This window comes from Nesoenas mayeri (genome assembly GCF_963082525.1).
Source record: "Nesoenas mayeri genome assembly, chromosome: 12".
Lineage (NCBI taxonomy): Eukaryota > Metazoa > Chordata > Aves > Columbiformes > Columbidae > Nesoenas > Nesoenas mayeri.
In genome coordinates, this window is record NC_137547.1 from 17,652,416 (window position 1) to 17,667,813 (window position 15,398).

Consider the following 15,398-nt stretch of genomic DNA (forward strand, 5'->3'; position numbering starts at 1 on the left):
CCCGCGGGGCCGCGGCCGCTGCCGCCTGAGGGAGGTGATGGCGGCGGGGAGTGGCCGAGACGAGCCCCCGGGGCCGGGGCCATTGCCGTTCCCGGCACAGGGGCGCTGGGGCGGCCAGGAGCCGGCGGCGCAGGTAGGCCGGGAGGGCCGGGGCAGGCCGGGCTCCGTGCCCGGGGGTGGTCGGGGCTGCTGAGGCTTGGAGAGCTGTGTGTTGCTTTACATGTTGTCAGTGCTCATGGCAGGTGTGTGTTTGTTTGGTTGGTTTTTGTTAGTTCTGTTCACACAAACACGTGCTGGCAAGTCATGAGGAAACTCCCAAATGTCTGAAGAAAAGCCTTTTCAAACTATCTCTTGACAAATTTTTCTGTGGTCTTTGCTAAAATGTGTGAGAGCTTGATGTGCTGCCCTTTGGTGCCCCAGAGTCAAGGAAACAAGTGTTTGACAGGCTTGTGAGACTTAAATATTACCTTTCATGACAGGAAGAAAGATTTGGAAACCAAACCAAAAAGAGCTTATTTCCCTTCCAGAAAAAAACCAAAATCCACGTCCATCAACCTTTCTTAACCAGATTCGGTAATTCTTCTCTGGGCTGTTACCAAGGAGAGGATGTGAACTCAAGACAAGTGGAACATTAAAATATTCTTTGGTTCTTGCTTTCATGCTCCCCCTCGTGGACTAAGCTGTCAAAATTAATTTCAAGGGAAAGTATTTCTAAAGTTCTCTCTGTTCCTTTACAGATCCATTTTAAAATTCTGAGAGGACACAGTGATACAGTGAGCTCCTGCCATTTTTGCTTTGAAGACACAAAAATACTTTCATGCTCTCATGATAGAACAGTGAAGCTCTGGGTATGTTATGAATGCAGAAACAACAAATAATAAAAAAAATCTTAAAGCTGAAATCAAGCAAGGAATGTTATACAGGCCTGAAGACTGAATCATCAAGGAGTCTTCTGAAGATACGTTACTGAAGTTTAAAAATAGCAACTGTAAATGATTTTGCAGTCACAGATAAATAGTAAAACAGCTATTCTTTGACATTAAAGCATGACTCTTGTAAGCATATGTAGCATGCACTGAATCAGAGCTCTAGTTTATTAATATTTTAAAACTGTAAGTTAATAGACAAAGCTACTGGTTTTCTGCTGAAAGTTCCTTTTCCTGAGTTGTTTATGTATGTGGCTTTTTGTAGAGGAGAAGCAGAAGTTAGGGATCACACAGTTGTTAGCAGCGTGGCTGTGGTGTTTTCTTACTTGTCGCTTGCTTTTTCCTTTTGTTTAAATCTTCATTTGCACCCTTTATTTTCTTGCTCCTCCGAGTTTTATGTAGTTAGCTGAGGTTTCCCTAAAATTCCAGCCACCCTGGACAGGGCAATGGTGAGATCTGAATGTGGGAATTGTACAGATCCTGGGTGACCAAACCTAAATTTAGTCTAAAAGATATCTTGGGGACATACAGTTGTGTCAGCCCTTGCATTTTATGCAAGTAAATGGCAATGTAGCTGTGGTAAATTGATTGCAGGCATTCAGATCTGGCTTATATTGCACAGTCATGACTTGCTTCAAGAATTGGTAAAGAGTTACCAATAATATGATAGGAATACAGATGAAACAGGCTTTCTGCCATAATCTAGACATACTGAAAAAAAATCAAGAACCCCAAAAGTGTAAGAAGTCCAGGCAATTTTCAAGTTAGCACCATTATAGTATCAAAGAGATGTCAGTGGCTGGATCCAAGGAATCAGGAAGTCCAGAATGAAAAAAATCCCATATTTTAATGATCGATTCCTAAGTAAATAAATGTGGAGTTCTTAAGCAAATATTGTAGATAAAAATAAGTGTATCTTGATGCGTTAGTCATGACATTTACAGTTTAATAACTGTCAGATTGACAGTTCCAAACATTCCTGCTTTGTCTGAACTCAGAGCTGCAACTTGTATTTTTCTATCTTTAGCAAAATGTTATTCAGCTGTCCTAGATGTAAATAAATTGAAATCGAGACCCAAAAGAAAGAAGATAATCCATTATATTTTTAAGCACAGTAGATCCACGAATGTTCTTTTTGCTGGAAAGGCTCTAATGTGCCACTTGCTTGAAGTGTGGAAGGATCAATCTGTCTAATAAATGTGATCTGTATAATTTTAATCTAAGAAAGATTCATTCAACAGTTGTTGATCAATACTTTTAACAATGTCTAAAAGTGTTTGCCTGAGTATTAGGAAGTTTCTGATAGCAATCTATAGGCAAAATGACGTTCATTTATTTTGATAAGCTTAATTTTGTCTGGACAAGCCTAATTTCCCCCTCTCCAGGAAAAACTGAAGCGATTAGAATTTAGGAGAGTGTGAAGGACTTGGTTGGGGGGAGGGGGTATGTCAGCCCTGACAATTTCACTTTGGAGTTTTCGGTTTGTTTTTTTTTTCCTTTGAAAGAGTAGAAATCAAATGATCAAGTGCACTGAGAAAGCATTTGAAGTTCCTCTTGAGAACAGACAGTATCTCACTGATAGTCCACACATCTTTTGGAAAACAAAGATTAATAGGGCGCACCACAAAGATGAGATCAATCTAGAAGGGCGGCTGTGACTGCAAGGCTTTTTTGACTCAGAATAATAGAACAAGAGCACATGGTAACTTTGATATATCTGTTTTTCCTTTGGTCTTAGAGACATTCCTAATGGTTGTAGTGTCAGTTGTTACGTCTGTAATGCATTGACACACATTCAGAAAATATGTGAAAAAGTGAAAAATTAATTTACCGTCCATCCAATTTTGTCTGTTATGGGTTAGCAGGAAAGCTCCTTTAAGTGGAAGTCCTTGCGAGGAAGCGGCTCTAGATCTGACACTGGACACTTGATGTTTAAAAGGAGAATAGTAATCAAAGGTGCAGATTTTGATCTCATTTTGAAGAGAAATGAACAAACACATACACAATAAATGGTGTTGATATTTCCCGCTTCCAGACTGATTCTGAAACCTCTTGGTACTTACTTACGCAAACAAAAATCTAATTGAAATAATTGTGTTAATCATGGAAATAGAAGATTATCTACCTAGATGAAGGTATGATGACTGATCCTGTGGTACTTTGGTCTGTGAGTTACTCTGCATGTCAGCAGTCCTCCTGTTTTATTTTGATTTGATGTTTACAGTTGGCACCACGATCCATTTGTAAAAGTCTGTATTTTTATTTTATTGCTTAAGATCTTTAGGGCTTCACTCATGGGTTAGACCAGTATGCTTCGGACATTATACACATGTGACAAAAAGATAGTGCCTTTCTGAAATCACTTAAAATCTCTGTAACAGACTAAGTAGATAGAAGATGATGAGGAAATAGAACTGCCACAGTTTGCACCAGGAGATGTTTAGATTCAATATTAGGAAAAATTTCACTGAAAGGGTAGTGAAGCACTGGAACAGGCTGCCGAGGAAAGCGGTTGAGGTGTTTAAAAGACGTGTAGATGAGATTCTTAGGAACATGGTTTAGAGGTGGGCTTGGCAGTGTTAGCTAAATGGTTGGACTTAGATGATCCTCCAAGTCTTTTCCAACTGATTCTATGCTAAATGAACCAGTAATGCAGTATGGGTCATCATCTCATCACTTCAGCAATCTGTTGATTGCTGTTTTAGGAATCACAAAGCAGACATTTAAATAGGATTTTGTATTATGAGAGAGATTTCTAGTTATTTATAGGCGCCTCCTTCAAAACATGAAGGACAGCAAAGGGGAACTCATAAAGTTTGCAAATGCGACAACTGAGTGACAAAGGCTGGCATCAAAGGTAGGGCAGAAGGGAGATGATGTCTGAGGAAAAATCACAAAGAACTTTGTATTTGAAGACAAGAGGCTTGTGTTTGGTTGGGAACGAGGAATCCGTGAAGGAACGCAAACAGGGAATGGCATAATACAGGCAGTAGAAGGAAATCTGTGGAAGCATTGCACATGGATACAAGCAGGGGAGACTCTGTGAAGAAAATGATGTTGCAACAGTTGATGCAGGGGTGGTCTTGAGATTTTGAGTTTTAACTATGTGAATGAAAATGGAAAACCATACATTAGTTCACTAAGAAAGCCTTGCCAGGTGTTAGGTGTGGACATGGATGTGAGAGTCTAAGGAGAACTCTTTCCAAGAAATTTTTGGTGAAAACCATTATGATGAGAAGGAGATAAAATAGAAGTCTGGGTGTGATAGATGAAGGAACTCTGTTTCAGTCAGTCCTGAAATTAAAAGAAGGAATAGAGAGTCTGAGATTTTAAGAGTAAAGTAAGACTAAGTTGACTGATTTAACAAGTTTTGTTTTCCCTTATTTTGTGATGCTTTGTATGTTTTTACAATTTAGCAAAGTACTTCCTAATCAAACTCATTTGGTTTTATTCAAGGATGTTGAGGAATGTTTTCCTATTCGAGTTCTTGAAGAAGCACACATTGCCCCAATTTCTGAGTGCAACTTGACTCCTGATGACAGAAGGTGATAATTTTCTGTCTTAATCTATTAAAACAAAAAAAGGTGATGGTTTTTGTGATTTCACGGTTCAATTTCAGTGCCTGCGGAAACAGTACGGAATTTAGAACAAATAAGTTACTTCTTCAGTCCTTCCTGTGGTTTCCTAACTTGTACTACATCAGAGCCAAACTCCTTTTTGAAGTTTGTGCTTTTGTGCTCTTTTGTGCTCCATTCTAAGTCATTCTGTTATCATTTTGTCTTACATTTCCCTGCCTCCATATGTTCCTCCTACTTCTCTCCATCCTTGCACTTTCATTCCTGCTCTCCAGACTGTTTACTGCCTGACCCCTTTATCCACATAAACCACCATAAATCTCAACTTGTTCTCACCTACAATTTGTACAGGAGCTCTTAAATCTTTTCTGGTTTGCATATGATGTCTTCTGAATTTTATTGTCTTAAATGCACGTTGGAGTAGTCTGATTGATAGATTATGGCCTCTATTAGGGCAAAGGACTTGTCTAATTCTGTTTCTGAGTTATATGGGGCTGGAAGTCCATCTTTGCCTTATGTTCCAAAAGAGGTATACAGATATGTATCACTTGTATAAAAGAACAACAATGAATTAGCCAAGGTTCAGGGGTTCATCTGTCAGTGGAATTTATACCTTCATAGAAGTTCCTTCTGTCTGTATTGTTTATTAATATTCTATAGCCTTTCCATTAAGCCTGTCTTGTCAATTAAAGAAGAAATGCATCTTAATCCGGTGTCAATCTGAGGACATAATAATTAAAACAGCTGCAGCGTATATTAACATTTGGTTAAGTAGGTCATGCAGTGCCTCCTGGGACACTATGTCTGGTACATTTTATCATTAAGTCATAGTTTCAATCAATTTTTATCAGATTGTGGAGTTGACTGATCAGTTTTTTGATCACTGAGTGGTACACAGGCTATGTTGCCTATGGCAATTGTGTATATTTTTGAAAATTACTAAACAGTAACTAAAATGCCATTGTGTGTAGCCCTGGAAAGAACTTTCCAGTCAAAAATGCTACTAGTTCATAAACTTCATGTGGTCTTTTGCATTACATGTTTCTGCTTAGGAGCGGAGATTGTGTTGGTGGCAGGAAGAATACACATGTGGAGAAAATAAAAATATTTTAATAGCATAATTTCAATTTTAGTTGCTACAATGTTAATGCATCGAGTTGCTTGGGCAAAATGTATAAAAGTGGTGGTTTATGAACTTTATCAAAATAAAAAACCATAATGGTAGTATAAACACTTGTTACATCCAGTAACATTCAATAGACATATTATTTTAGATATTTGAAATATTTTAATAAAACTGTGTGAGGGAAAAGTTTTTGACCTCACATTTAGTGGAAACATGCCAGTTTTAGTAAACTCTACTGAATAGCTTTGTTGTCTAATGTGGTTTTGTGTTTGTGCACAGCAGCGTTTGTGGTAAAGAGTTACCCAGCAACATAACCACTGAAAATCAAAAAACCTACTGACCAGAACACTTCACATTAATTAAAGAAAAGACATCATAATGGCTTTAAAATTATTCTAATGTTAGAAATAATTAAGTATATTGTAACAGATGAAATGAAATTGAGTTGACTGCTTGCACTGGAAATTACATTCATGACTTTTATTATTAATTTCTATCTGAAATATAAATAATCCTTTTTTCAACTAAGCTGTGCAATAATTTTTGCTGTAGCCTTTAAATATTCATATCAATTTTAAACTAGTGGGTGTGAGGATGTAAAATAATTGTCAGAATTAAATGCTGTTATTTATTTTTAAAAATACCTTCTTATAAGTTAAAACATTCATTGCTGTTTTCATTAACATCATTTTTAGGGTGGTAACTTCGTCATATGATAAAACAGTCAAGGCTTGGGATATGGAAACAGGAAAAATGCTTGTATGTATCCTTTTGAATGCATCTTGCAGAAGGTACAACTGTAAAATTCAGATGTATTGCTTTGTTATTGGTAAATAACAACACACAACATTCTCTGTTAGCACAATATAATATAGTTAGGGTAGGCAGACTTGATTTTTAGTCGTGGTTTTGGTACTGATAATTACTTCATCTTGGGTCAGTCTCTTGATGAACGTGTCTCAGTTATTTCAGATACAAATAGGTATGACAATAATAACCTGTCTCAGAAGATACATTTAAGATTGATTAAAGTAACGTATTAAGATCTGAACAGAGTGGCCTTGTCTAATTTTAAATTTATTGCTAATGCAGAAGTAGAAAAAATTGATATAAAGACATCTATCAGCTTTTACCAAAGCAAAGTGGAATCAAAAGCCTTCTTTCTGAATCTGCTTGCAGATTATAGAGCATCTGCTGTAAAACTCTCTCTAACTCTCCAGCATGTTTGTAAAACCTTCTGTTTTCTCTTTAGTGGACAGTAGAACATGAAGGCATTGTAACTTCATGTAATATTTCTTGTGATGCTAGATATGTGGTTTCTGGTTCAGACAAAGGAAATACCATATACGTTTTTGATACAATGAGTGCAACAGTAGTGGCACGCATCCCAGGTAAGACTTTCAACTTTTACATCTTGTTTATGCATCTCTTGAGGTTTTGTTTATTTTTATTTCTTACAAAAATGGAGATAATTAATTCAGTTCAGTTCAAAAGTCCTTAGTCGAGAAAGGCAAAATAAACTTATCTGTAAGACATTGAACCCAGTATTTTTCAGAATAGGTTTGTAAAAAGGAGATAATGGGCCAAAATTAGACCAACAATAATTCTTTTTTGAAGGTGATTTCACTAGTGAGCCCTCAGTTCCGTGAGGCTGCCACTCAGGATTGCTGCTTAGGGAGTTTGCCATCCCTGCAGAATCAACTTCAAAATATATGAGGAGTTTTAGAAATGTTAAATTACCATATGGTAACAGTATTACTGTGAATCAGAACCTGATGTTAAAATCATTTGGATTTAAAAATAAAAAGAACTGTCTCTGTTAGGTGACACTGTCAGGACATACTTCATACTTGTTTACATTATTTTAATGGACCTATTTGCATTCTCAAAGTATAATTACTTGATTAAGTGCTCCCCAAGAGCCTGAGCAGTTAACTGTCATTGGAATTATGGGGCCGCACTTCTTAACTTGTTTCCAGGAATGAAGCAGAGAAATAAGTTACTACAGGGCAGGATGTGTATTTCCATTGTCATATGTTGAATACCTGGGTACAGGTTTGTATTTCCTACTATCTGCAGTAACTCTGGGGCCTCTCATCAAGAGGCAGGTGAGGAGGTGTCCTGGCCAGTGAAACAGAAAGTTTGAAACTGTGGTGGTTTGGAAATAGACTGATGCAAAGGTGCTGTGGGTAGTTCTGCCTTTCAGACCTGTGTTCTGAGGTCCAGATGTAATTATTCAAAATAATGAGTAGTTTAATGTGATGTTTTTTCTATAGGTCATCACAAAAGTACAATCACAAGATGTTGTTTTGACCCTGATAACCAAAGAGTGACTTCAGTATCATACGATAAGTCCATAAAGCTATGGGATATGATAACACGATCCACCTCAGTTACAATTAATGAGTAAGAAACAATCCTATAGTTAATTATCCGTGGCATTATTTGCATCTTTCACAATTATCAGTAAGATTTATGCTAATATTTGTACTAGAGAAAACTAATAATAATTGTTTAAGTAATACACAAGCAAATAACATATATAGAAAGTGTGAATAAAATGGTCCGCTCAAGCTTCCTGCTGTAAATAATTGAATAAATGTATTTTGATTACTGTAAGCATTTCTGGTGCTATTTTTTAGAGCTTCTAGTTTCTTGGGTATATATAGAGGCAGAAGATAGCATATGCAATATGGTACTGCAGTGTAAACTTCTGATTCTAATTTCTTCTAATTAGGAAAAATGTATAATCATTGATGAATGAGGACATAAAATATTACTTAGAGTAGTGAAGTCTTTAAAAACATTATGGAGTGAAGCAAAATAATACAGAGGAAAAGGAGAAAATATATCTAGATATTGGGAATTGATAATTAATCTCAGGTTCTTCCAGAATATTTTGTGATAATGAGGTTTTGCACTGCAACCAGATCACCCTTCATAAAATTCATGGGCCTCAGAGCAACCACAGAATGATCTACTCTCCTCCTAATGAGCTGCAGCGAAGACCTCAAAGACTTGCAAACAATCTGTTCCGTTGCCTCACTGTGTTAATCATTAGAAAGATTTTCCTAAGTTTTGGCTGCAGCTTAAGCTCATTTTTCTGTTTAGATCCACTTCAGACATGGAGATCAGATTATTCCCTTGTTTTCTTCTACATGTTTTTATATATCTAGGAACTTCAGTTGTATCTGCCGAGTCATCTTTTCAGTAGTTTAAACTACCCTTATTCTTTTAATGTTTAATTATTATTTCCTATTTTACTGACCATTCTTCTTGTTGATCTTTCCAATTTGTTCACATTGTTCTTGCATTATATGGCTCTATAATGTGAACAGTGTTCCTCCTAACTGGCAACAAATAGAAACAAATTATTACCACATGCTTCTCTGTGGATCTGCCTCTGTTCATACATCCTGGCTTGAGATTTACTCTTTCTTGACAGGAGTCAGTATTTTTTGCATCCTTTTTTGCAGAACTGTGATATAGTTCATTGTTCCCACCCCTTATCTGTGCAATAGATTATTTATTTATATGCTACTACAAAATGTCACACTTGACAAAATTGAACTGATCGGGCAGATTGCTTATTAGATCATTGATTGAACCCTGTAAGACTCCTACAAACTGCAGTGACAACAGCATTGTTTCCTATACAGACTGTTATAACCCTTTTATTTTCTTGGTATTTTCTTCAATTTGTGAAGATAATTTTGGATTTTAATCTTCTCCCTTGTATAATTGCACACTGTCTTTGGCTTAGTTTTGTATCTGTACTCTTTACCTCATTATCTACATCGTTAATGGAAATATGAAATAGGACTGGATTCAGGGCAGATGCTGTGGGCCCCAGCTCATTATGTACTTTCATCTTCACAGTGAACCAATTATGGCCACTCTCTGAGTGCAGAGATCCTTTTTCCAGATCATTTTCCCTTATATGCTTTTGGAGAAGGTTGTGCCAATGCCAGAAGCCTTGCTCAGCATGATCTCCTGGGCCTTCACATGCTAAACTCTCATATCTCTCACTGAAGTCAGTAATACAGTAAAAACATTATGTCAATTTAGGATATTGTTATCATTTTAAGAAGGAAGTATGCAACAATAGAGATGTCAAATCAACCATTAAAATATCAGTTGCTTTAAATAAACTCAACCAATCTAGCTTTGAATTCTTAAAACAATAATCAGAGAGAGAGTCTGCCTTTAAACACTGTAATAAAATTGTATTTGAAGGATTAGGAATTACTTTGGATGGGAAATTCAATCTGCAACATTGTAATGTTTCTTTTAAATTGGAGCGTCTACAGCATTGTTTCCTGTAAGAGATGCTCGTAATCCTTTTCCCGCTGTGGATTTCAGCAAGCACCAGAGTCCTCACCCAGTTCTGGAACATCCAGATTTATTTTCTGATGGGTACCACTGCTTCCAAAATTAGACTTTAGTTTAGAATTGTTTAAGCTTTTTCCTCTGAATGTTTGAGTTGACATTTGCAGGTAAAGATAGATGCATGCTATTTATTTAATGAAAAATGAGTGGCTTTTTTGTTGGTAGTTTAGTAAAATGTGGCTGTATTGTAGCTGCTGAAAGATTTCTTGTTAAGCTACATTAAAAAAAAATAGCCAGTCACTTAGCAGCTCTAGGGTTCAGTCCTGCACAATGACCTGCTCCAATAAGGGGTATAAGCCCGGCTTGGCTGTGAGGTTGTAAGCAGCTCCAGAGACTTTACAGAACTGTTCATATGGTCAAAATTCAGAACATGCTTATGATGCTTTACGGTATGCAGACAGGGTGCTCGGTGCTGCGGGAGGCTCTGTGGAGATTTGTAGGGGTTACGAAAGCTCACTCTTCCCATGTTCTTCAATTGTGTTTCAGGGGACACAGCAATGCTATCTCAGATTGCTGCTTTACCTCTGATGGTCATTACTTGTGCACAGCATCCTGGGACAAAAGCTTAAAAGTATGGGATATAAAAGCAGGAGAATTTCAGTGTCATGAACCCATTTCCTTGAACCAAGGACATGAGGGTTCTGTAAGTTCCTGCCTTTTTAGCCAAGATGGTGAGTTATCTTAATACTAGTGCATGTTATATCTCAGCACTTATGTATGGGACATCTCAGGTTAACCATGAGTGATCACTCTGATCATGTAGGTAATTAGTTCATTATTTCCAAGATAATATGTTTAATTATGAGAAAATGATGTTCATGTAAATTGAAGTTGATGGTCTGTATTCTGTCTTAACCAGGCAACTGGGACACTTGCTTCATTGATATACCCATCAAGAGATATAATAAAAAAATAATAGTGGAGTAGAACCACAAATATTTGTTACAATAGAAACTTAGCACTTGTGGATATTCTCCTGATATTAGTTAGCTGAAAAATATGATAAGTAAATACTGTACTGACCTGTATTAATTAGGAAAATGTGTCTGTCTTTGGTATTACCCCCCGAAAGTAATGTTACTTCACAGCTCAAGCAACACATGCAACACTGTACTTCTGAAAAACTTTATGGATTTTCTCAGCTACACTGATGGAGCACATAAACTACCATGCTCAGAGTTCCTGATATTTGTGATTAGTAGCCTAATGAGGCAACTCAAATGAATAAATAGCAGCTCTGGGGGGAAAAACCTACCTGTGGCTTGAAGACATGCAAATGTGGATAGGCTTATGAATATTGGAATCTGAAAGCATGCTTTCCACACTAACCTCAACTTTTTTGTTTTTATTCACATTTGACCTAACAATTCTGAAGGTATCTTTCAACAAGTTCTCTCTTTAATTTTCTGAGTAAACAAAATTTTAATATATTTTTTCCACTCAGTTGTGTTTGCTAAACTTATGTATCAATATTTACAAAATTAAGAACAAGTAGCCAAAAGGAACTTCTACTATCTTGTTAAAGCATGACTAATATCTCATTATTTAAATTCTCTTATACAGTCTGACTCACTGTTAGAAGTACCCTCTTTTATTAGTCTGTATGACAAAGCAAAGATAAAATACAGCATTCTGATTTTACATTTCAGCATCGCTTGTCGTGTCTGGAGGATATGACAAAACTATAGCTATATGGGATACAGATGCAGGCTATAAAAAGCTAAGCTTAAAGGTACTGAGCTCTTATTTGGTCACTAGTTTGATGAGAAAGTGCAAAACGTATTGCTGGTTTAAAAGCATTGTATATTTCATTATCTGACAAATTCCCTTGCCCATCCTCTTTAGATACAGGCAGGAATATCTCCTGCATTTGTGTGATTTAATTTCCTACAACACTTATATTCTTACACAATTAGCTACAAAGATATTACCTTTGTCAAGTTAGTTGTTAATAAGCTGTTACGTTTCTCTTCTTATGAACAAGCTCATTATGAACAAACCCATCTGGAAGATCTTAGAAAAGACTACTTTCGTTCTAAACCTTGGGCTTAAAAATATCTTTCAGCTGCTGTCACGTTCAAGATAGCATGTGAGAGAGCTCAGAAGCTTGTGCCTCACACCCATTACCTTGAGTGTAAACTCGCCTGCCCTCCATAATTGGAACTGTATTGATTAAATCTGTTAAGCAGTAACAGTATGTGTTCTCCACCAGCATCAGTGCTTCACAGAATACAACCACTGCAAATTTCCCAGTTCATAGCCCTGCCTGTAACTCAGTTTCCCATAAAAAAGAAGGCATCTGTTTAAAAGCTAATATCTTTGTAACTATGGAGAATTCCCATTTAGTATTTGTGCTTGGTATAATTATACTCTGGGCTTATAATTAAATTTAAAAACATGTTTTAAATATTCTGCTACAAACCCTATGGTTTATGTATGCACGTTTGACTACTTCTTGGTGCTGGAAAAGTACATGTTCATCTTTTTTATCGTATTTCTCAGGTGTGGCATTTGTCTATCAAAATGACACCATGCCTTCCTAAACTCTAGGAACTTTATCTGTTACTACCAATTTTGTTTGAATAACCTTCCTAGCTGGAGTAAATAATTTAGTAATTAATTTTAGATTTTAACCTGTTTCTGTTCTTAACCTCCACTCAGCTGTGCTGCTGTTGTCAGCAGGAGGATATCCCATACAGCTGTGCACCTTGGCCGGCTTTCAGAACTCGTTTCCTTCCCTTAACATGGGAGGAGACCACTGTCTGTTCCCACAGCTCTTGCCTTCATTATCATGTGATAAACAGCCTCAAGTTTTTTTACAGTCCTTTATTAAATTGTTTAAAAAATAGGAAAGACCTGTGCTTAAATGGAGCTTAAACCCATGGTAAGTGTATAGTTGTCTTTCTTCTGAGGGCTCTAACTGGTGGTCTGCTTACCAGAGACTGTAACAGCCGTTCTTTTCAGGTATATGTAAGAAAGTATGAACTTCAAAGCAACATTTTTTTTCTTGACTGGACATGAGGCAGTCTAGATAAGAACTGTCTCACTGCATTTCAAAATGGATTTATAGTACAAATGATTGGTTTTATTATAATAAAAATAATAAAGTTTTTTTCCTTGTGTTATAGTTAAATTTTGCATTACTGTAGGGCCATTGGGACTGGGTAACAGATGTTGCGATCAGCAAAAACAAGAAATGGATTCTTTCAGCCTCAAAGGTAATCACTAACTCCTGATGTGCTTTCCAGAGTATCTTATATATGGACGTGAAGATTTTGTCCCTCTTTTTCAGCTTTTTTAAAAATGAAGTTTAACAATGATAAAGTTGCTCATAAATTGTAATCAGTGTTTACCTCAAGTAATTACAGAAAAACCTTAAAAGAAATTGATAAGTATGTTTAATTTTGGTTATCTTACAATGTGCAGGCAGTTTAAGATTGTTAAAGATTGTTTCCAAAGACACGATGGTATTTAAATGTGAGAGAGTGTAGCACTCATCTGATGAGATGAGATTTCATCCTTACGGAAATTATATATAAGTTACTCTTCTGGTAATATGCAAATACATCAAAATAATTCATCTTTTTCTCAGGATTCTACTTTGAGATTGTGGAATATTGAGAAGATGAATCATATTCCTTCAGTGATAGACACAAGAAAAGCAAGAGGCTCAAAAATTGCTCAGGTGCTGTCACTTTGGTTTTTTTAGCCACACCTCATATTTTACTCAGAAATAAATTTGAGTGCTAGAGGAAAGCTGTCAGATTTCTAGACTGAAAACACAATTTGATTGTGTTAAATTGTCAGATCATTTAGGGGGGGGTAGGATGTAGTAATAACAGTACTTTAAAAAAATTATTTTGGTAAGGACATAAATTTTCATATGCAGGTACTTCTTTTTTGGTTTTAGAAAACACAGCCACATATGCATACTTTTAAAAAATAAACTTACTTGGGTTTTCTACACCTGGTGCTCTGTGGAGTAATTGGCCACTTATATAGGAGTGTTACTAAACCAATGCATGTGCTCCTGGACATAGATCAGCCTATATGAATTGTAAGGAGTGTCTTTTTAAATCTGAGATTGTATGTATTCTGATTTTTAAAACATAAATTATAAATAGGTCAGGTTAGAAAAAAAGGAAACAAAAAAAAGCCCCAAGCCTCCTAGTGGTAACCACCAAGACAACCGCTAAAAACTGGATACCTATTAAGCCATTCACAAAGTAAAATATGATACTGTATTAGTTGAAAAAAGTAATATCAGGGTTCACATAAAATATGGCTTTATTCAGGAAAAACCCTCCAACACAGGAATGACTTTTGAGCAGCACTCTCTGTGTCAAGTTTACGACAGCTGTACACAGTCAGTGCATCTCAAAAATCAGGCCTAGATATACGTGTGTGTATAGAGCTGTACCTTCATGAATGAAGTAATGCACACCTGTCACTGAAGTGCCATTTTTTGCTATATTTACACCAGTGTGAAGAATGTGAAAAACCTTTCTTATGCCTGCAGTGTAGCGACTCTGAAATTACATCCAAGTGCGTGTTCTGTCGTCTGTCTTCTCCACTGGGAGAAACTTTGCCATTCCCACCTTCCGTTTCTCCTGATGTTTAAATTAGTGTAGCAGTCTTGGGATGTCGGCACATTTAAGTATAAATGGAGTGTCTGTATATCTTTATGTAATACATGTATAAAGCTAAGACTTTCCTGTAATCTGGCTCTAACTTAGTGTTCTTTATGAAGAATAATAAAATACATTGTGCTAATCCATTAAATAGCCATGATGTATGAGATAAAGAATAAAATCCCCAGGAGCAGAAATCTTATTTATGCTGCATGGTACTAGCGAATAAAACTACTTGTTGTCCTTTGGAAAATTTTAAACAATTTAAAGTGAATATACTAGTTCCAAGTTCAATTTACTAAAGAAAATGTGTGGATATGTAAATTATTGACAGGTTTCCTTCCATTCTTTAGATAAACCATTCCTCTTTACTAGGGCAAAGAAAGAAAGAATCTTTGCCATCAGCGTACAGCAGAAAGAGTTTTTTGAGTAGAACCATGAATAAGACCATGACCTTTTTTCTAACTTGCTGCCGTATCCCTTATAAAAATGTTGTAAAGGAGCTTTCAGGCATTGAGAGTAAGTTAATGGTTCATGTCTGACGTGGTGCAGCACCACTGAGTTCTGTGCAATAAAGGCTGCCCTCAGCAAGGAGCTGCGTATTCTGCCCTTTCATAGGAGCAATCCCAAGAGGATTGTATCTATTCAGTATATGTGAGAGTATCAGTTAGTGAAAGATGAAATGTTTCAAAATGTTTGGAAGCCTTATACCCAAAATAGTGGTTTCAGCATTTTTTTCTAAAAGGAAACT

At 36.4% G+C, this 15,398-nt stretch overlaps 1 protein-coding gene across 1 annotated transcript; it reads left to right on the plus strand.

Annotated features, from left to right (window-relative positions):
- Positions 1-10: 10 nt before the first annotated feature.
- Positions 11-14,637, plus strand: WDR88 (WD repeat domain 88; the record flags this gene model as incomplete). The annotated part of the gene is made up of 11 exons (XM_080351658.1): positions 11-133; positions 738-848; positions 4,383-4,471; positions 6,323-6,386; positions 6,880-7,018; positions 7,904-8,033; positions 10,503-10,687; positions 11,666-11,748; positions 13,166-13,234; positions 13,609-13,701; positions 14,500-14,637. The coding sequence occupies exons 1-11, from the start codon at positions 38-40 to the stop codon at positions 14,635-14,637; spliced, it is 1,197 nt and encodes a 398-aa protein (XP_080207784.1). The 5' UTR covers positions 11-37.
- Positions 14,638-15,398: the final 761 nt, after the last annotated feature.